General features: G+C 42.3%; 1 protein-coding gene across 1 annotated transcript in view; it reads left to right on the top strand.

Moving 5' to 3' along the window:
• GADL1 (GAD like acidic amino acid decarboxylase 1) overlaps nt 1–22,812 on the top strand; it is a 258,300-nt gene that overhangs the window by 93,793 nt on the left and 141,695 nt on the right. The window contains exon 3 of the mRNA XM_024743478.1: nt 21,753–21,925. Within this exon, the coding sequence (XP_024599246.1) occupies nt 21,773–21,925 (153 nt within the window). The 5' untranslated portion in view covers nt 21,753–21,772. The remainder of the gene's footprint in view (nt 1–21,752; nt 21,926–22,812) is intronic.

Below are 22,812 nucleotides of genomic sequence, written 5' to 3'. Positions count from 1 at the left end.
GACTGCCTGTTTCCTCTTCATTTGTTTGGTCTACTGCATTTTAACCTTGCTCCTTTCTGCTGTGTGTTTCTCTGTCTTCTCATTTTGCTTAACTTACTGTGTTTGGGGTCTCCTTTTTGCAGGCTGCAAGTTTGTAGTTCCCTTTGTGTTTGGTGTCTGCCCCCAGTGGCTAAGGTTGGTTCAGTGGGTTGTGTAGGCTTCCTGGTGGAGGGGACTGGTCCCTGTGTTCTGGTGGATGAGGCTGGATCTTGTCTTTCTGGTGTGCAGGACCACATCCGGTGGTGTGTTTTGGGGTGGCTGTGACCTTATTATGATTTTAGGCAGCCTCTCTGCTAATGGGAGGGGTTGTGTTCCTGTGTTGCTAGTTGTTTTGCATAGGGTGTCCTGCAGTGTAGCTTGCTGGCTGTTCAGTGGAGCTGGGTCTTAGCGTTGAGATGGAGATCTTTGGGAGAGCTTTTGCTGTTTGGTATTACATGGAGACAGAAGGTCTCTGGTGGACCAATGTCCTGAAGTCGGCTCTCCCACCTCAGAGGCACAGGTCTGACACCCGCCCGGAGCACCAAACACGGCTCAGAAGAAAAGGGAGAAAAAAAGAAAGAAAGAAAGGGAAAAATAAAATAAAATGAAGTTCTTAATATAAAAAATAAAAAATAATTTTTAGAAGTAAAAAACATTTTTAAGCAATAAAAAAAGAAAGAAGAGAGCAACCAAAACAAATCCACCAATGATAACAAGCACTAAAGCTATACTAAAAACAAGAAACATAAAAAAGAAGAGAAAAACAAAAACAAACAAAAAAAGGGACAGATAGAACCCTAGGACAAATGGTAAAAGCAAAGCTATACAGACAAAATCACACAAAGAAGCATACACATACACACTCACAAAAAGAGAAAAAGGAAAAATATATATATTGTTGCTCCCAAAGTCTACCATCTCAATTTTGGGATGATTCGTTGTCTACTCAGGTATTCCACGGATGCAGGGTACATCAAGTTGATTGTGGAGATTTAATCCGCTGCTTCTGAGGCTGCTGGGAGAGATTTCCCTTTCTCTTCTTTGTTCGCACAGGTCCTGGGCTTCAGCTTTGGATTTGGCCCTGCCTCTGTGTGTAGGTCGCCTGAGGGTGTCTGTTCTTCCGCTCAGACTTGACGAGGTTAAAGTAGCAGCTGATAAGTGGGCTCGGGCTCACTCCGGCCGGGGAGAGGGAGAGGTACAGAATACCGGGCAAGCCGTATTTTGTAGGTCCTCTGTGGCGGCAGAGGCTGGTGTGACATTGCAACAGCCTGAGGTGTGCCATGTGTTCTCCGGGGGAAGTTGTCCCTGGATCACGGGACGCTGGCAGGGGGGGCTGCAGTTTCCCAGGAGGGGAGATGTGGATAGTGACCTGTGCTTGCACTCGGGCTTCTTGGTGGCTGCAGCAGCAGCAGCCTTAGTGTTTAATGCCCATCTCTGGTGTCCGCGCTGATAGCCGCGGCTCGCGCCAGTCTCTGGAGCTCGTTTAGGCGGTGCTCTGAATCCCCTCTCCTCCCGCACTCCGAAACAATGGTCTCTTGCCTCTTAGGCAGGTGCAGGCTTTTTACCGGACCTCCTCCCCGCTAGCTGTGGTGCACTAGCCCCCTTCAGGCTGTGTTCATGCCGCCAACCCCAGTCCTCTCTCTGTGATCTGACCTCCGAGGCCTGAGCCTCATCTCCCTGCTCCCACCCGCCCTGGCGTGTGAGCAGACAAGCTCCTCAGGCTGGTGAGTGCTGGTCGGCACTGATCCTCTATGAGGGAATCTCTCTGCTTTGCCCTCTGCACCCCTGTTGCTGCGCTCTCCTCCATGGCTCCAAAGCTTCCTGTCCCCCACCCACTGTCTCCGTCAGTGAAGGGGCTTCCTAGTGTGTGGAAACATTTCCTCCTTCACAGCTCCCTCCCAGAGGTGCAGGTCATATCCCTATTCTTTTGTCTCTGTTTTTTCTTTCTTCTTTTGCCCTACCCAGGTCTGTGGGGAGTTTCTTGCCTTTTGGGAAGTCTGAGGTCTTCTGCCAGCGTTCAGTAGGTGTTCTGTAGGAGTTGTTCCACATGTAGATGTATTTCTGGTGTATCTGTGGGAAGGAAGGTGATCTCCAGGTTTTACTCTTCCACCATCTTGAAGGTCTCCCCCCAGGTCTTTCACTTTAAATCAAAAGATAGAAATGATTAAGCTTAGGAAGGCATGTGAAAAGCCTAGACAGACTAAAAGCTAGGCCTCTTGTGCCAAACAGTTAGCCAAGTTCTGAATGCCAAGGAAAAGTTCTTGAAGGAAATTAAAAGTGCTACTCAGTGAACACATGGATGACAAGAAAGAGAAACAGCCTTCTTGCTCATATGGAGAAAGTGTTAGTGGACTGGATAGAGATCAAGCCAGACACAACATTCCCTTAAGCCAAAGCCACATCCAGAGCCAGGACCTAACTCTCCTTAATTCTAGGAAGGCTGAGAGAGGTAAGGAAGCTGCAGAAGAAAAGTTTGAAGCTAGCAGAGGTTGGTTCATGAGGTTTAAGGAAAGAAGTGTCTCCATAACATCAAAGTGCAAAGTGAAGCAGCAAGTACTGATGTAGAAGCTGCAGCAAGTTCTCCTGAAAGTCTAGATAAGATAATTAATAAAAGTGGCTACACTAAATAACAGATTTTCAATGTAGATGAAGCAGTCTTCTATTGGAAGGACTTTTATTGCTAGAGACGAAAAGTCAATGCCTGACTTCTGAGCTTCAAAGGACAGGCTGACTCTCTTGTTTGGGGCTAATGCAGCTGGTGACTTTACATTGAAACCAATGCTCGTTTACCAGTTTGAAATTTACCATTTTGAAAAAGGGCCCTTAGGAATTATGCTAATCTACCCTGCCTGTGCTCTATGAATGGAACAGGAAATCCTGGATGCAGCACATCTGTTGGCAACATGGTTTACTGAATGTTTTAAGCCCATGATTGAGACCTATTGCTCAGAAAAAAAGATTCCTTTCAAAATATTACTGCTCATTGACAAGGCACCTAGTTACCCAAGAGCTCTGATGGAGATGTACAAAGAGATTAATGATGTTTTCAGGCCTGCTAACACGGCATCCATTCTGCAGCCCATGGATCAAGGAGTCATTTCAACTTTCAAGTCTTATTATTTAAGAAATATATTTAATAAGGCTATAGATAGGAATTCCTCTGATGGATCTGGGCAAAGTCAATTAAAAACCTTCTGGAAAGGATTCACCATTCTAGATTCCATGAAGAACATTCATGATTCATGGGAAGAGGTCAAAATATCAGCATTAACAGGAGTTTGAAAGAAGTTGATTCCCACCCTCATGGGTGCAGCAGCAGCCTTAGTGTTTAATGCCCATCTCTGGTGTCCGCGCTGATAGCCGCGGCTCGCGCCAGTCTCTGGAGCTCGTTTAGGCGGTGCTCTGAATCCCCTCTCCTCGCGCACTCCGAAACAATGGTCTCTTGCCTCTTAGGCAGGTGCAGGCTTTTTACCGGACCTCCTCCCCGCTAGCTGTGGTGCACTAGCCCCCTTCAGGCTGTGTTCATGCCGCCAACCCCAGTCCTCTCTCTGTGATCTGACCTCCGAGGCCTGAGCCTCATCTCCCTGCTCCCACCCGCCCTGGCGTGTGAGCAGACAAGCTCCTCAGGCTGGTGAGTGCTGGTCGGCACTGATCCTCTATGAGGGAATCTCTCTGCTTTGCCCTCTGCACCCCTGTTGCTGCGCTCTCCTCCATGGCTCCAAAGCTTCCTGTCCCCCACCCACTGTCTCCGTCAGTGAAGGGGCTTCCTAGTGTGTGGAAACATTTCCTCCTTCACAGCTCCCTCCCAGAGGTGCAGGTCATATCCCTATTCTTTTGTCTCTGTTTTTTCTTTCTTCTTTTGCCCTACCCAGGTCTGTGGGGAGTTTCTTGCCTTTTGGGAAGTCTGAGGTCTTCTGCCAGCGTTCAGTAGGTGTTCTGTAGGAGTTGTTCCACATGTAGATGTATTTCTGGTGTATCTGTGGGAAGGAAGGTGATCTCCAGGTTTTACTCTTCCACCATCTTGAAGGTCTCCCCCCAGGTCTTTCACTTTAAATCAAAAGATAGAAATGATTAAGCTTAGGAAGGCATGTGAAAAGCCTAGACAGACTAAAAGCTAGGCCTCTTGTGCCAAACAGTTAGCCAAGTTCTGAATGCCAAGGAAAAGTTCTTGAAGGAAATTAAAAGTGCTACTCAGTGAACACATGGATGACAAGAAAGAGAAACAGCCTTCTTGCTCATATGGAGAAAGTGTTAGTGGACTGGATAGAGATCAAGCCAGACACAACATTCCCTTAAGCCAAAGCCACATCCAGAGCCAGGACCTAACTCTCCTTAATTCTAGGAAGGCTGAGAGAGGTAAGGAAGCTGCAGAAGAAAAGTTTGAAGCTAGCAGAGGTTGGTTCATGAGGTTTAAGGAAAGAAGTGTCTCCATAACATCAAAGTGCAAAGTGAAGCAGCAAGTACTGATGTAGAAGCTGCAGCAAGTTCTCCTGAAAGTCTAGATAAGATAATTAATAAAAGTGGCTACACTAAATAACAGATTTTCAATGTAGATGAAGCAGTCTTCTATTGGAAGGACTTTTATTGCTAGAGACGAAAAGTCAATGCCTGACTTCTGAGCTTCAAAGGACAGGCTGACTCTCTTGTTTGGGGCTAATGCAGCTGGTGACTTTACATTGAAACCAATGCTCGTTTACCAGTTTGAAATTTACCATTTTGAAAAAGGGCCCTTAGGAATTATGCTAATCTACCCTGCCTGTGCTCTATGAATGGAACAGGAAATCCTGGATGCAGCACATCTGTTGGCAACATGGTTTACTGAATGTTTTAAGCCCATGATTGAGACCTATTGCTCAGAAAAAAAGATTCCTTTCAAAATATTACTGCTCATTGACAAGGCACCTAGTTACCCAAGAGCTCTGATGGAGATGTACAAAGAGATTAATGATGTTTTCAGGCCTGCTAACACGGCATCCATTCTGCAGCCCATGGATCAAGGAGTCATTTCAACTTTCAAGTCTTATTATTTAAGAAATATATTTAATAAGGCTATAGATAGGAATTCCTCTGATGGATCTGGGCAAAGTCAATTAAAAACCTTCTGGAAAGGATTCACCATTCTAGATTCCATGAAGAACATTCATGATTCATGGGAAGAGGTCAAAATATCAGCATTAACAGGAGTTTGAAAGAAGTTGATTCCCACCCTCATGGGTGACTTTTAGCGGTTCAAGACTTCAGTGGAGGAAGTCACTGCAGATGTGGTGGAAACAGCAAGAGAACTAGAATTAGAAGTGGAGTCTGAAGATGGAACTGAATTATTGCATCTCATGATAAAACTTAAACAGATGAGGAGTTGCTTCCTATGGTTGAGCAAAGAAATTGGTTTCTTGAGTGGAATCTACTCCTGGTGAAGATGCTTTGAAACTTGCTGAAATGACAACAAAGGATTTAGAAAAACTTTAGTTGAGGGTTTGAGAGGTTTGACTCCAGTTTTGAAAGAAGATCTACTGTGGGTCAAATGCTGTCAAACAGCACTGCATGCTATAGAGAAATCATTCATGAAAGGAAGAGTCAATTGATGTGGCAGACTTCACTGCTGTCTTGTTTTAAGAAACTGCCACAGCCTCCCCAACCTTCAGCAGCCACCGCCCTGATCAGTCAGCAGCATCAACATCCAGGCAAGACCCTCCACCAGCAAAAAGATTAGGACTCACTGAAGGCTCAGGTGATGGGTAGCATTTTTTAGCAACAAGGTATTTTTAGTTAAGTGGGTTTTTGTTTGTTTGTTTTAGAGATAATGCTAATTCACACTTAACTGTAGCTGTAGCACTGACAAATCTTAAATTTTCACAATTCATTTGTTGCCTCAAATAGATTGCTAAATCCTCCCTTTGTTTAGAGTGTAGGGTAAACATGACTTTTATACACACTGGGAAACCAAAAAATTCACATGACTCGCTTTATTTGATGTTCGCTTCATTGTGGTTGTCTGGAACTGAACCAGCAATATCTCCGAGGTATGTCAGTACTATATTTTCTCAGTATACCTGAGGGTCATACATGTAATCGTGCTACAAATAGCCTTGAAACAAATGAAATTGGCTGCTTTAGTGACTGCCCTTGACACTGGCACTGTCTTGGGGGAGTGCAGTTGCCGAAGACAAATGTGTGTAAAGCTGGATCTCAGGTCTGCTGATGAAGTGTCCCATGGCAAGAGGCTTAGTAGATAAGTTCTCCACTTTTTAAAGAAGGGAAAGTAATGGCTGCCAAAAGTCAATCAGTCATATTGTAATTTTAAGCCAAAGTGTTCCTTCATTCATTCATGCCTATGAACTCTATTTAAGCAAAACAGTATAGAGAGGCTTTTGAGATAAAACAGGCTTACCTGCTCATCATCTCCATCAGTTCCTTCCCCTGAGCCACTACCTTGGAGGTCCTGAAACATTATAGGAATTCACAGTTCTGCAGAGCATTGATGAGGATTGCTTTTAGAAATGCTGGAATGTGATTTATGTTAATTACATGAATAGGAATTTAATTGGAAAAAGGGCTTTAGCCATAGAATCACTGACTGTTAGGGTGGCAAGTCATCTTGTAGAGCACCATTTAACTGAGAGCATCATTTAACCAGAGAGGTTAAAGTACTACTTGGCAGCCACAGAACTATATAGAGCCAGACTTGCGGCAAGAACCCCTACCCCATTCCAAATTCCAGAGTGTTCTTTCTGTGCATATTGTCCAGCAGATAATTAAATGTAAGAAATCAACTCTGCAAAATACTGATTAAATCAGAGTTGGATTTATATTTGTTTCCACCAGCATCTGCCATGTCTTCGTGCAGTGCTAAGAATTTCAGCATCCAGGAGCTTCTTAGTGGGAAATATTGCAGAGCAACTATCTAAGTTACTTGAGGTCTGCAAGCCGTTGTTAAATATTAAAATCTGTTTTGGTGATTTAGCTGTAGCATTGACAAATCTTAAATTCCCACACTCAATTTTTTGCCTCTTAAATGTATTGCTAAATCTTCCCTTTGTTTAAGTTTCCTAGCCAATAAGCCTATTCCCAATTCAGCACTCTGGATGCTGTGTTGTTTGATCTTCTAATACTTTGTATCGACTTACAAAATCAATAGAGACTTAGTTGGTATTTTATGACATATCTGTTCTTTCAGATGCTATGTGGGCCAAAAAATACATCTGTGGAACATATTTTCCTCATATGCATTTTCCTTATGGTATATTCTGCTATGCTATCCGCTCAGTTTTATTTCAGTACCTAATTTGTATGAAGCAGTGATAGAGGAGAAAGAAAATCTATGAAAAATTGAATTTCCTAATATTTGTCCATGGCCTTACTTTTCAAGTTGATGGCACAACAAAAGAGAATTTTAGAAAGTAATTGTGGAACATACATATGATGACACTTTTTCCCAGAAGTGTTCAATACAATATGTCAGCTTAGCAGTTAATTGTTCTTTTATTGTTTCACCTGTGTTAGTCCAACCTCCCTGGCAAGAGTGGCTGCATGGTTTAGTGGAAAGAAAAGAGACATTGCAATCAATCATAGTCTAAATATCAGCTCTGCTCTTTGCCCTGCCAGCTATGTGACCTGCATAAAGTTAATTAAACTCTTGGATCCACATTTCCATATTTGTAGAATTGGGTGTAACACTTGCCTCATACGGTGCTATGAAGATTCGTATAAAGACATGTAACATAAGTACCTAGTACAGTGTTTGTCTGGTCCACAGGCATTCAAAAAACAGTAGTCATTTGTTTTGATTTGGATTTTCCAGAAGCAGTCAAGGATTGGAGCATAAGTAGTACCTTTGGAAGGTGGTCCCAGGGAGGCCAACAAAGAATACCTTATAAAGCAAGTTATCATTGAGGTTAACTACAGCTTACTTCCACTGGGTAACTAGGAGTGTTAGTGAAGAATACACCTCTCAGAGTTATCGCATATGAAGGACAAGAGAGCTGGATGTTTACACATTAATTTTTATGGCTTGTTGATTGAGGGATGCTGATATGGGTATTAATTTTTCAGAGCTTCTGATTTGCTATGTAAGTGGGCAGATTAGAAAGGCCACAAGCAAAGAGATGAAAGTGCTAGCACTTGGAAATCAGGTAGCTTGCACATGAATGAGACACCCAAAGAACCACCTTACCCAACTTTTGTTAACTATGACTACATTTCCTTATTGAAGACCTTTTTTGTTTTCCTAGATCCCTATACCGTGGTGGGCAGAAGCCACTTCATACCAGCTCATGAGTGTCAGATATTCAGAAATGTTGTAAGCCAATTTGTAAACTATTGGTACCTTGAAATTAGCTTGATGGGAATACCATAACATTGAAATAGATCTATCAGGATCTATTTTTCTTCAGAAACAATTTTAGCAGCACACCACTGTTCCCATCCCTTTTCTCCCAGTAGATGGAGAATAGGAATTACATGTATAGGCTTGGGAATCAGATAAATCTGAGGTAAAATCTGAGCTCTGACATATTTTAGCTGTGAAGTCATGGGAAAGTGTCCTAATTTCTCTGAGCCTCAGTGTCCTTGTCTGTAAAATGGGGATGTCTATAACTTGTACAGCTGTGATGAAGATTAAATGCAGTAACAGGTTATATGTAAGATGCATTGTGGAATAAGGACTTTATTATTGGAATTAAACCTTACACAAATGTAGGAGGAGCCGTGAAAGGAAAATTCCACAAGGGGAAGTTGGAAGTCACAGAAAAGTCACTAACCAGCCTTCCTGAAGCACCGTCCAGAATGGACAGGTTAGAGTTTGTGTGGGAATCCATGAATGCTGGCATACACAGTTGCCAAAGTGTGACTGTCAAAGGAGCTGGAGGAAGAAAGTTGTTTCTCTGTGTAGTTGCCATCTCGGGGGAACCAGAACCAAGCGTCCAGATGAGAGAAGAAGAGAGTGAGGCCAAGCTCACTGCTGCATGTCCGCAACTACCCATCATTTTATGCGACCTCAAAGAATATCACAGAGGCTGGGATGTTTCTTCGCTTCTGCCAGATTGCAGAGCCAAGAGTCACAAAGAATAATGGGTTAGGAAACCATCCCAGAGGGCAGAATCAGACCACATTCAATATATGCAATATATGCCTTGCTAGATTTCAGAACTGCTATGGGTCAGTGCCTGGACCTGGGCCTTTCATTCTTTCCTGGGTGTGTCTGTGGCAGTTATCCTGTTCTTCTCACTGTTTGTGCGTGGTGTCTGATAACTTGTGTTTTAGTTTATGGGTCCCTGGATCAAGAGCAGCTGCAATTTAACAGCCTTATGTGTCTGTAGACTTGATACAACTCATGAGATCCCAGAATTGAAGTCTGTTTCTATAATGAGATAAGATTTGGGTTGGTCCTGGGATGGAAATGAGCGTATTTTGTAGATGGGAGGAATGTGAATAATTTGTGGTCAGGGTGTAGGCTCTGATGGATTGCAAAGATGGCTTCAAATTCCTTTCTTCCTAGAATGCATACACTTGGCAATGTGATGTTGCCTTCTGTCACCAAGAGGTGAGCTTTTTCCTGTATCTTTGAGTACAATTTTCCTCGTGACTTGCTTTCACCAACAGAGTGTGTCAAAAGTAACAAAAGAAAAAAAAGATTGTGTGACATCCAATCTGAGATCTCAAGAAGCTTGTCAGCTTTTTCCTTCACTGTTTTCAGACCTGCCATCACCTTCTGAGGAAGACCCAACAAATCTCTTGGATAATGAAAGCCCACAGGGAGAGAGAGGTCCAGCTATCTCAGTCTTCCCAGCTGTGAACTCGGCTCCAAGCCAACATACAAGTTGCTGCAGGTGTGTGAGTTAGCACAGGGAAGACCAGAAAAACTACCCAGACCTAGCCAAGCCACAGGATCACAGGAAATAATACATCCTTGTTGACTTAATCCACTACGTTTTGGGGTCATTTTTTACACAACTATAGATAACTTACACACCCTCCCAATAAATTGTTTTTCTGCTTAACTTAACCAGAGTGGGTTTTAGTTGTTTGTATCTTCACAGGGTTGTTGTGTAGGATAAAGGTGCTACTGTTTGTAAAGGACTTATCAAACCTGGCACATAGAAGGGCTGAATAAATCGTAGCTATTATTATGTGAAATAGGTTCTAAATACTTCTGAGAGGTGTAGTGTGGACAGCCCTTAGAGGATCCAATAGACTTACAGAAGGGGATACATAAACATCAAACAGTCTGTGTGCCACTGAATCACAGTTCTCTCAAATTCAAAATGAGGACATTTCCCAAATTATCTGTAAGTGCTTTTCAAGCTCTAAGATCCCATGATCCTACACAAAATTGGCCAGAACCCCACCTTGGCACATATTCTAGATGGCTCTAAACTCATGCCTCATTGGGTCTCAGCTGTAGACTAGCCCAGACCAATGCCTTTATGGTCTTTTATGCAGTGTTCTGTGAGTGCCTCACTTATCAACATAAGAGTAGCAATGAGATGTGTGGGCATCCCCCAGAGGTGCCACGTTTGCCATTTCAGGGGCACCATCTATAATGCAGTTTATGTGACTGTGTTGGCTCCCAGGTAGGTTAAAATTTTGGAATATTTGCTCTGATTTTATATGGAGGTGAGGCTGAGTCTGTGTAGCATAAAGGATGAGGAGAAAGATGCTGGTGGTTGCCTCACCCTCTTCTCTACTGAGCAATTCATCTCTGAACCCAAATTTGCATACCCCATTTAGCAATGCATTTGCCCTGCAAGTAAGAGTCCTCCCTCCTTAGAAGGCAGTTTAGACCATCTATTTTCACTTAAAGATGCTTCTTGGAGAGGTCTTATTGCCATCCCAAGCAGCTTCTCAGTATATTCTTTCCAGTCTCATGTAATACACTCCATAAAGAGGTTTTGGTAAGTGATGTTCTCTGCATTTGAGGGTGGCCACGTGTGAATGTCATAGCATGTGTGTTGAAATACTGAGCTGAGAGTAATTGCCCACTACTGACCTGGAAGATGACCTTCCAAAAGCCTAGGCTAGGAGGCAGTACCTTGGGCACAAATGAGCATTACATCAGAGTTAATCAATGGATAATGTAAATGAGGTACCCATTTATAGCATGTATTTAAATTTTCACTTAAATTGCAGGTTAAGTGGAATCATTTAAAATCCTGCAGTCAACACTTGAGCAAATTGGTTTTAAAACTATATATTACATTGCAGCACATTGCAATTTAATACATAGTTCCCAGATAATTGCTTATTGCTTTCGGAGTATAAAATATGTGTCCAAATAGTTTAGAGAGGTTGATAAGACATGAGAAACAATATCTCTTTATTCACCTTTTTTTTGGAAAAAACTAGAATATAGTCATTATGAACATGATATCCGAACTCAGGCTGCCTGGCTTTGAATTATAATTCTCTTCATCTCTCTGGCCTCAGTTTTCCTACCTGTAAAATTGAGTTAATGAAGATAATTATTATGAGAATTAAATGAAGTAACACATATAAGGTACCTAGCTCAGTACCTGATCCATTGCAAGTATCTAATAAATGTTAGCTATTGTTATTTTCTAAATGCAATTATATTTTTGTTCCCTTTCTGCCACACTACTACTAGAAAAGCTGCTAGAAAAGGTAAAATCACACAGGTGGCTGGAATTGTATTTCTTTTTGGCAGGGCTGTCTAGACTCTTTTTTGCTAAGACAGTGCTCTACCCACTGGCCACAAACATCCTGACTTGTACATAAGTGGAATATTTTTAAAAAGAGAAAAAATGCAATATTTATTTTTTGACAGGAACTGGATGACCTCTAAGTTTTGCAGAACAATTAAAATAGGTGGGAAACTCTGAAGGTACAGAGAATATACTTATTAAGCTGTGTGTAGTTGTCTTTAACTTTCCTTAGTTGGGAATTTCTACAGAAGTCAAGTTTTTCAGAATATTAGTTATGGTTCTCTGTTTTCACAGAACACAGAAAGACTCTTGCTCACTAGAAGGGGGAGTTGACTGGAAGGATTTGGGAGAACTCAGAATTGGAGAGAGAGCTAAATAATGAGGGCTTGGAAAAGACAGGAGCCAAGGCAAATCTGGAGATCTGGAATACTTGAGACTTGGAGATAGCATGAGAGGGGAAAACCTTAACTGACGGTGCTGCCCAGACTGTGTCCTGGGGGGAAGAGTGGTTCCAGTTGGGATGCCGATTAGGCCAAAAATTCCCCAAGCAAACAAGCAAACTCAAAATGGACGTTCTCCCTACTCATCCTCAAATCTCAGAAAACACAGGAGTCACTGATAAAGCAACAAGTCAAATGTAATGTTTCACAACTATATGTAGGCAAGAAACTAGATGAAGAGTCAGAGAGGGTACAGAGCCAAGGTGGCAGAGGGGGAAGTGCCAGCAGAAATGGTGATGCTGGGGGGCAGTGGCCAGTGAAGGAGGGGGCAGACATGGTGAGAGCAGCTTCTGGGGAGCACGGTGCTGATAAGCGAGATGAAAGGACACCATCCATAGCCACGTTCTCCAGCCTGGGCTGGAATTTAGTATATGTGTATGCCAGTCCAGTTTTCTCATAGAGCCTGGCTGCATTCACATCCCTGTAAGCTGAAGTAGTACCCATCAGTTCATAAAGTGTAGAGGGGGGATGATGGCTGGGGGTGGTTTCACGGGCTGGCCATCAATATGACAAGCTAAGACTTACAATACCAGCATGTAGATCCTGTCAAGTAATGTTTACTCAAGCCATAGGAGTAGGTGTCTTGGGGAATCCTATTCTCCTGAAAACATCAGAAGGTTACCCAATTTCTGGCCTGGTGCCCAGTGAAAGGAAAACATTTTTGGAATTAAAAATAAATAAGTAGGGTATATGGTGACCATGCACTTATTGGCCATTGGCAGGGCACTGACAGCTATGTTAAGGAGCTCCTTAGAGACTCCCTTCTAAGAAGCTTGTCCTCTCAGAGAATGGATGGTGTTGATGGACCCAGCTCTTTTGTTAAAGGGCATGCCTTGGTGTTTCCACAGAATCAGAGTCCTTTGACTGACATCCCAGATGCTAACACAACAGGGTCTCATAAAATAAAACCCAGGGTAATGGGAACATGTTCTGAAATGTTCTGTGTTCATCCAGTGCTTTGCAAGAGAGGAGCTGATGTATGGATACACAAAATTACCTTTTCCTATCTTATTCTGTCACCTTTCATCCAAAGATCATTTTAGAACATAGACTTACTGGAGGATAGAAAACTATACTATCCATGTACAGTTGTAGGGCTCATTAGAAAGACATGGGATTCCTGACTTCAAGTTTGCAGTAATAATATTGTAGGCGAGAAGTAAAAATAAATATAACCCCCCATCCTGTCTATTATCTAGTCCATGTCCTCCCTCTCCCTGGCCTGGATTATTGCCGTCATGTCTCCCCAACTTGAACTCTTGATTTCCCACCTAAACTCGACACTGGTACCCACTTCATCTTTCTAAAGCACTCCTCTTATCCCATCAGAAGTTCTCAATGGCTCCCTATTGCCTACCAAGTAACATACACATTCCTCAGTCTCCAGTGAGGTTCCTGCAAGATTGGTGCCCATGTCACCTCTCAGCAGTCAGTCACTTCTGCCATTTACAGACCCTGCCCCTTGGACAAACAGAAGTACTTGAGGTTTCCTGGACACACACACACACACACACACACACACACACACATTTTTTTGCCTAGTTCAGTTTCCTTTTTGGTTATGAATGTCCTTGTCATAATCTTTGTTTCTACCCCATCATAACCAATTTCTACAAATCAGTCAAAAATCTTGATTCTCCATCCCCACCTTACCACACATTGACCTGACTGCCCTTTTCCAGTGGTCCCTGTATCAGCATAAGGCCCTGTCATCTAAGAGTCTTTTGTTTTCTTGACCCCCTACACCCACTTCATCAGCAAGTCCTCTTGGCTTTACCACCAAAATTTCCCAGATTGCAATGCTTTTCCTACGTCTTCTGGATCAAAGCCACCATTCTCTGTTGCCCGGACTTCTGTAGTAGCCTCCTAAGCAATCTCCCTGTTTCCACATCTGCACTCAGACAGTCCATCCTCTACAAGGTACCAGAGAAATCTGTTAGAAATGTAAACCAGATCATGTTACTCCTTTGTTTAAAATCTTTAAGTGGCTACCTGTTGCTTTTAGAATAAAACACCTACCTAACCTGCTCCCCGTCTGTCTTTCCAAAGCTCACTCTATTCCTCTTTCCCCTCGTCCTCATACTGGGCTACACTGATGTCTTTCTATTCCTTTAAAAGGACAATTTATAGATTATTTGCATTTTTTGTTCCTTCTTTCTGGACTATTCTCTTTTCATGTCTTTTTACATCTGGAACCTTCTCCTCATTTGCATCTCAATCCAAATGTTTCTTCTTCAGAAATACTTTCCCCTGATCAGATCTGAAATACCTCCTTATTTTCATCCTATCAAGTCATTCAGGTAATTTCCTTCAGAGCATTTATTGGAGTCTGCAGTTATTTTAATTATTTATCTGTTTGCCTTTTTATTAACTATGTCTCCCATCCATCCCAAGTAAATGTAAATTTGTGTCTTCTTGTTCATGGCTCGGCTTCCAATGCCTCACACAGTGTTCTGAACATAAGAGGCACTTAAGTAAGTATTTGCTGAATGGTTGATTGAAGGACCATCTTAAATATCATCTAAGAGAACTTTCTGCTTCTCACAGTCAGAAGCCCTCCTCTGGAATTTCAGTGTGTGCTTTGTCTGACCTCAAGTATCATGCTTTATACCTTCTGGATGGGATTCTAGGTATTCATAAACGTGTCTAATTTTTCTTATTGGACTTTGAAGTCACTGTCTGTGTGTCTGATCCATCTTTGAGTCTCCCACAGTGCCTACCCCAGTGTCTTATGCATGGCAGGTATTCAGTAAATATGTTGGAAAGTATAGGGCTTCCCTGGTGGCGCAGTGGTTGAGAGTCCACCTGCTGATGCAGGGGACACGGGTTCGTGCCCCGGTCCGGGAAGATCCCACCTGCCGTGGAGCGGCTGGGCCCGTGAGCCATGGCCGCTGAGCCTGCACGTCCGGAGCCTATGCTCCACAATGGGAGAGGCCACAGCAGTGAGAGGCCCGCGTACCACAAAAAAATATATATATATTTTGGGAAGTATAAATGAAAGAAGTATTAACTCACTGTATATTTCAACTAAAGAGAGTTTAACCCCCAAAATGAGACTGAGTGATTTAAATTTTCTTTTCTTTTCTTTTTTTGCCTTTGGGTGCCCATCTCTAGCTGACTAAAGTTATGAGCATAGTTTTGCCATTTTCTCCTGTGACTTCATATTTGGGGGCTGTACTGTGGACATGGTTTGGTCTCTAAGTCAGGTCTATGATTCTACCAATCACAGAGCTAGATTCAGACACTCAGTCCCTGTACTTGTTGCTACTACCCACACCTTCAGAGCTTCTGTGGCCACTGCTTTGTATTATTGTTATTTCTTAATATTTGTTTATTTCCTATAACCTTCTTCCTTGTAGACTGCTCGTAGTTACCCTGGCATTGGCGTGTTGTTTCTAAGACAACAAAAATGACTTAAAATGGTTGTGAAATTCAAAAGGGATGCAAACAATGTATAAGTCTTACAGGACCAGGTACATTGACTAAATTAGGTGTGCACTTTTTTGAGCTTAGAAGAGACACCTGACTTGGAAAACTCCAGAACAGAAGAATGTCTCTTCAACTTTTGTTCAGCTCTATTTTTCTTCTCCCTGGCCCCCTGGATATTGTCTTTCAAGACTTTTAGCAACTTGAGAGCAGAGATTCTGTGTTTTTTAATTTCTGTATTCCCAGGCACCAGGCTGGTGCTTGGTACACGGTAGGCCCTTATTAATTTATTAATTAATACTATCCTCTTTTCCCAGGTTTTGCTTCTCATTCCTATCTTGGACTGGCCTACTGGGCTCTCCAGATCCTGACCCTCAGCTCTCCCTGGGGCCCCAATGTCTTTGGCACAAGTTTTCTGAAGAGTTCCTTGGCCTCCCCACCAGATGCCTGGATTCACTTTTGATCCATTGTTCCTCTTTCCATCCTTTGGAAGCAAGAGTTATTTTCCTAGTGCTGTTTTGCTCTTAACAATTAAAGAATCTCATATGGGAAGCTTGGCTCTTATTGGCAGACCTTCTGACAAAGACCTAAGGCTATTGATTCTAAACTTTACCTGGGCCAGCAGTGTAATGTGGGTGCTGGAAGAGTTCGTGTAGACTTAGCCACAGTAAAGGTCCCCATACTCTGTGTCCTGTACTCTACTCGTGGCAGTTGGCTCTGCAGCTTGCACGTACGGCCACATTCAACCCTCCCAATGACTCAGTGCAATAGGCATGGCTATTTTCTCTGTTGGCCAGATAAGAAATCTGGATCACATGGAAGTTAAGTGATATGGGTAAGATCACAGCAACATGGTTAGAATTGGGGCCAGGATCTGCCTGGTTTCAAAGCTTAAGCTTTGGAATCAACTAGGATGCTAATAGAAGCCTTACTAATGGAATCATGAAGACCAGAGAAGGGGAAATACCAATTCACTGTATTTTGAGTTGGTGAGACCACACCTGGGGTATGCCTCATTTTGTAAGATAGAAATAAACTGACCCAGACTAGCAACCATGGTCTATCAGATCCATCGAAGAAACTGGAACAGTTTTAACTGGCAAAATAAGAGATTTAGATGAGAGTTGATAAAGGTCTTCATGTGTTTAGATTAGAGTCCCGTGGAAGAGAAATTAGACTTGCTTTGTCTACCCATCTAGTGTAAAAGCCTGAAGAAATGACACACATGCATATTGAGTCACTGTAGGAGAAGCTTTGTGACCACTCACAGCTGTTTGTCATGCATGGACTTGCTACTTTAAGATGAGGTTTTAAAATTCTAACTTTGTAATGAGGTTTTAAAATTATTATTTCTTACTGCAGATATTTAAAGAGAAGACAGGTCTTCCAATTCAGAAGCCTTCTCTGATACCTCAACTTCTCCTATAACCCTAAGCCTTAACCCTAAATGTCTACATTGCTTACATTCAAAACATTTTATTGGTATCCTTCTCATGGCACTTGACACCCTTTATCTTCTATTGCATTATTCAAACTCTGAGGCTCTCAATTACCGAGGACAGGCACCGAGTCTAATTCATCTTGCTGTCATTACTAACTCCCTAACACTGCCTTGCAAACTGTAGATGCCCATAGAGCACTATCTCATTGCTCCTTTGTAGAACTTCAATATATTATATTATTTACCGCAGTTTCACTACTTACCAGCTCTGTGACCCTGGGCAAGCCAATTAAACCCTCTGTGTCTCAGCTTCCTCAACTATAAAACTGAGTAACTAACTGGAAATTTTGTGACAACTAAATTTGCTAAATCTATACAATTTTTAGAACAGAGCCTACCCCACATGTCTTTTATTCTTGTAAATTTTCAGCACCTAACTCCCCAAAGAGACTTTGAGATCCTCAAGGAGATGATCCAATTCCTGTCTTTAGCCCCCACCTACTGTGTGGCACATGGTAGGTGAATAACACGTTTGTTGAAATGAAAAACATAATTATTAAAGGATAAGAGGGAAGCCAGGCAAACGAAGATGTTAAGATTCTGGAAGCATCTTAGAGGTCAACCAGAACAGTGGTCCCTAAACCCACCTGCAATGTTAGTATATTTCAGTACTGTTAGTGTAAGTGAGAGTGCAGCCAGCCCAGCACTTTCCTCAGGTTATCTCCTATTTTATAGATGAGGAAACTGAAGCACAGAGAGGATGTATTATTCCAGGATCAAAGAACCTGAGAGACTAGAACTCAGCTCTCCTGTTATATCAGCCACTGGGTTGGGGAGGGGATTTGGGGGACTGTATGAAAGGGTTAGATAAGATGACCTCCAGGATAACAATACATTCAGCCAGTCCTCAGAGAGTTGCTGAGTGCCTATGAATGCCAACGGCTGAACAGTTTTCTGGAATGTCCAGAAAATTGAGACATGGATCCCTTCTGTAGGCATTTACAATCTGGTGCAAGAAATAAAACCTCTACACAGATAACCACGGTGCAAGGTGGAAAGTGACAAGGTGGGAAGTCTGGACAGCTGCCCACCCCATGTGGGCTGAACTGCTTGGCTGTTGCCAGAAGTTCAACTCTCTTCATAAGGACAGTCCCTTCCCACTGAGCCTTCGTCTTCCCATTCTTCCAGGGGATAACTCACCAGCCACTTTAGAGTTCATTACCCTGGGCATCTGATTACTCTGAGATCTCCCTTTCTACTGTCATTGCTTACTGTCACATGTAATTTACTCCTGTTTGTTTATGTATTTAATAAATAGTCTTGGGCTTCCCTGGTGGCGTGGCCGCGTCAGTGAGAGGCCCGCATACCGCGAAAAAAAAATAAAAGAAATAAATAAATAGTCTTGACTGCCTACTACTATTAACTTACACTTACTGAGTTAGCTAATATTTCTAACATTTATTGAGTGCCCACTACACACCAGGCATTGTTTTAGGTCTCCGTCTGTATTAATTCATTTACTCATATGTCAATGAAAGAGGCCATGACTGAATCTCTGAAACAATATTTGAAGCTGAATTTATTGTTTGTTCAGCAAGGCAGAGCTGGGCATCTCTTTAAACAAAACAGAAGTTGAGCTTATATAGATAGGGGTTTGGAAAGTATGGAGTTGAGGAATTGGTGGAAATTCAGAAGTTGGAGTGTTTCAGGATTGACTGGCTTCCACGCTTGGAATTGTGGTTCCTGGAATGAGATTTGTTATGGACTGACTTTCAGAAGTCATATGACTATAAAAAAGGGAAGGAGGGAAAAGAGAGAGTAGGAGTGGCCTTGGTGAAAAGAACGGCTCAGGGAGGAAAGTGAGAGCCTCTCACCAACTGTTTCTTTTGATAACCCAGACTGCAAACTCAGTTTTGCCTTGTTGACCCTGTTCTCCAGGTCCTTCTTGCAGCCCCTGCTGCCCCTTCTCTAGACCATGAATGGAGTTCCATGTCTGCCCTATTCCTACCAAAGGTGTTTCCTCCTCGGTTAGGGCTGGCAACCTGCGATGGCACCTTAGAGGAAGGGACATGATCACTGAATGGTGGAGGGAACCAGGGTCCCAGGCTTTTTAAATTTAATAGCCAACAAATGTTTATGGAACTCCTACAAACTGCCAGGCACATTCTGGGTGCTGTGGAACAGACACAAGCTCATGTTCCCATAGAGCAAAACCTCTGTTGCAGAGACAATATTTAAACAAGTAAATTAATAAGAATTGTATGTCACTGCTCTTGAGTCAAATAAAGCAGAGAAAGAAGGTGGGGGAGGGGAGTGGTGCAGTGTGAAATGGGGTTGTCGGGGACACCTCGCTGAGAAGCTGGTGTTTAAGAAAAGAGTCGAGGAAGAGTGAAGAGGAGAAGGTGGGTGAAACATGGTGAGCTTTGAGGGCAGGAATAAGAGATGAGGTTTGAGTTCCAAGAGATAATGGGGGAGGAGTTCATTTAAAGCCTTAGAGGTCATTATTAGGACTTTGACTTTTAATTTGATGAGATAAGGGGTCATTGAATGGTTTGAATAGAGGAGTCATCATGTGATGTGCCATCTTTTCAAAGACACATAGGAGCTACTATGTTGAGAATTGTCTACACGGTACATAGGGCAGGGTGGCAGCCGGGGGTTAGTTGAAAGGCTAACCCAAGTGTTTGATGGTGATAAGGGAGCGGGGAATGAAGAGCAGACAGATTCTGGGTATATTCTTCATGGAACACTCCTCCCATTGAACAATTTCATTATTTACAGCTATCAACTCTAGCAGTTAGATGGGAGGTCCTGGGTGTGCATCCCCAGAAGATCACAGCTTGACTGTTCAATCTCTGGAGGGTCTTTTCCAGTTGGGCAAATGTAGTGGGGAAAGAGTGACATGATCACATCTGGTAATAGAAATAAAACATAGCTATCAAGAAAAGATGCATACTCTATACCCAATTCTATTTAGTTTTTTTAAAGTAGTATTTTCTCCTATATAATTGAATTATGGGTGATTTCTGTAATTGATGGCTGTGGAGAAACAGACAATTTTAATTTCAATTTCTCTGCTATTCTGGTTTCAAGTGGGTGTTTGACATTTGTGTGTGTGTGTGTGTGTTAGAGAGAGAGAGAGAGAGAGAAACTCTGAGAGGCCTACAGAGTGGTTGCTATTCCCTGGGCAATAAAAACCTGAAATCCTATTAATGAGGTTAGAAAAAAATTGAACTTTTTCCATGTGCTTAATAATAGCACTGCCCAGTTACATAACCAGGGTTCCCTGAATAATTGCCCTCTTTTCCAATTTATTTTTACGACCTAAAATTTGTGGGGAGGAAAGTGCCTTTAGGTGTAGAGCATTTCCATCCAAAAGCTCAACTCCAGGGCTTCACCATTTGTCCTAAACCAAGTCAAATACATCTTTTCAAGTGAAAGATAAGTGAAAGTGAAGGATGGAACTGAAATTCATCGTGGGAGCTCTGGGTGGTTTACCCTTGGGTGTGAGGATAAAAGATCGATCCTTTGCTACAGATTCTATCTTTCTCAAATTGCGGAATCTTCTGGTGACATTTTTATCTGTCTTCGTGGACACCATTTGAGTTTGCCAGTCATAGAATTAAAGGGTTTAGGAAACCACGGAATTGTACCAAACATTTAACTGCGAGGAGAAGATGGGCTCCAGGTTATAATAACTGTTAATACAGTTAGAACCCTCAATAAGTATAAAAATGTTTGAAATACAGACCGCCAGCATATTTAAGGTGTATTTACAAAGAATAAGTGAGGTGCTGTGCTAGCTGAGGTGCTGAAAAATACTTTTAAAAATTGTTTCTGTAAATTTCCACAACTCAGTGAACATATACATTATAAGGAAGAAAGAGATAGTGATCAGAAAAAGAGAACACAATCGAGTCAGAGCTTGAGGCAGATATTGGTTGAATATCTGGATTAAGTTGCCAGAATTATTTTGGAGGAGAGCTATTTTGGGTAGGCAGTAACCTTTATTCTCAGATATAGATTTCCATGTTGACTTTTAACCTTTAGTCACTGACTGGCAACTGTCCAGTCCTGAAAATGTCCTGCTCCATCCTTCTGCCTAAATTGCAAGTTTGAAAAGTTTAAAGGTGTTATAAATACGGGTTTACAGGAATTGCGACACTGCTCACATTCTTTTCTCCTTCTCTCAGTAGGAAATGGCCGAGTGGGTTTAACAAGGGGTTTCATAGACAAGGCAGAAGGGCATTTAATCACAGGCTTAAAACGTAAAGTTAAGAGAAAAGGCATGTTGACATTACTTCTTCTTCTTTAGGAATGACTTATGAAAAGGAAATGTATGGTCATCCTTAAATTACAAGAGAGTGTGTGCCCACGAACTAGACATGGGCTTGTGTTTACAAAGATCTTTTTGTACATGTGTCTGAAAGATGTTTGTATGAGTGAGTAAAATGGGTTGAATTTATGTTGCTTGAGCTCCTCCATGCTCCCTGATGCTAAACAAGATGCTGCAGGAATGGAAAATGGAACTTTCTTTCTTTAACTCTGTCATGCCATTGGGCACCATAAGAAGCTGTCAGCTTCAATGCCTCAAATGTATTAAAAGAAGGTATGCCCTTTGAAGGTGGGGCGGTGAGCCATTTCCCCTGTGTTTTGTTCTGTGCTCGAATTAGATTATCTCTCAAACACGGTTTGATTGTGTGCTTCCAGGAGATATCGATCCACAAGAGATGGTTCCCGGCAGGAAGAACACTGTTTTCGTGGATGGAGTCATACTGAATGGCCCCACAACAGATGCAAAAGCAGGAGAAAAATTTGTCGAAGAGGCCTGTAGACTAATAATGGAAGAGGTGGTTTTGAAGGCTACAGACATCAATGAGAAGGTAAATATAAAAACCTATAAGGAACCCTAAGAATGCGAAAGATAGGTTTTAACCAAACCTGGATGGCTAGACGTAAGGGAAATGGGAATCATGCTTTCATTTCCTCTATACCTTTGTTTCAAGTGGATGCCCAGATACCAAAGTTTGTATCTACTCCCCACCCCATCCCCGCCTCCAGAACCCCACCCAGTCTCTGTTTTCCTGGGAGGGTTGACTTTTACTCTGCCACCCAGCATGTGTCAGGAAATTGGCTGAGACCCAGAGTTTAACCAGGTAAGGCTGTGAAGCACAGGATGAAGCTTTCTGCCCTGGATAACAATATAGATTATAAACCACCCAATGATCTGATTTCTACACTCTCCAAAGCACACTCTGCTTTCCATTTTCTTGTGCATATTCTTTATGTTACTAGGGAAAACCAAGCAGAAGGTAGAAAAAGTGTGAAAAGTTTAAAAATTTATCTGAGGGTCTTTACCAGGACCTTGTCTGAGCTCAGACTAGAAATCTTGGGTTGTTCAGTCTGACTTCTGACTGGTACCAATGACTGGTTCTAGGTTTCAAATTCAGACCCAAATTCAGATCAAATTGATACTGGAATTACCACTAATAACATCTATTCTTAACAGTACTTACTACGTGCCAGGTGATATTCTAAGAACGATTCCGTAGTATTTGTGTATTTAATCCATGTGTTTGTGTATTTAATCATTAAAGACCCCTAAGATGCAGGTGCTATTTATTAACTCCATTTTAGAGACAAGGGGAAAAATGTGGCACAAGAGGTCAAGTACGTTGCCCCAAAGTACATGCTAGCAAGTCTCAGAGCTGATACTAAACTCCAGGCAGGCTGGCTTCAGGGTTTGTGCTTTTTTTTTTTTTTTTTTTTT

This window comes from Neophocaena asiaeorientalis, unplaced genomic scaffold (assembly GCF_003031525.2).
Source record: "Neophocaena asiaeorientalis asiaeorientalis breed wild unplaced genomic scaffold, Neophocaena_asiaeorientalis_V1.1 scaffold332, whole genome shotgun sequence".
Lineage (NCBI taxonomy): Eukaryota > Metazoa > Chordata > Mammalia > Artiodactyla > Phocoenidae > Neophocaena > Neophocaena asiaeorientalis.
The sequence above is the reverse complement of the archived record's forward strand: the minus strand, read 5'-3'. Positions and strand labels throughout refer to the sequence as shown.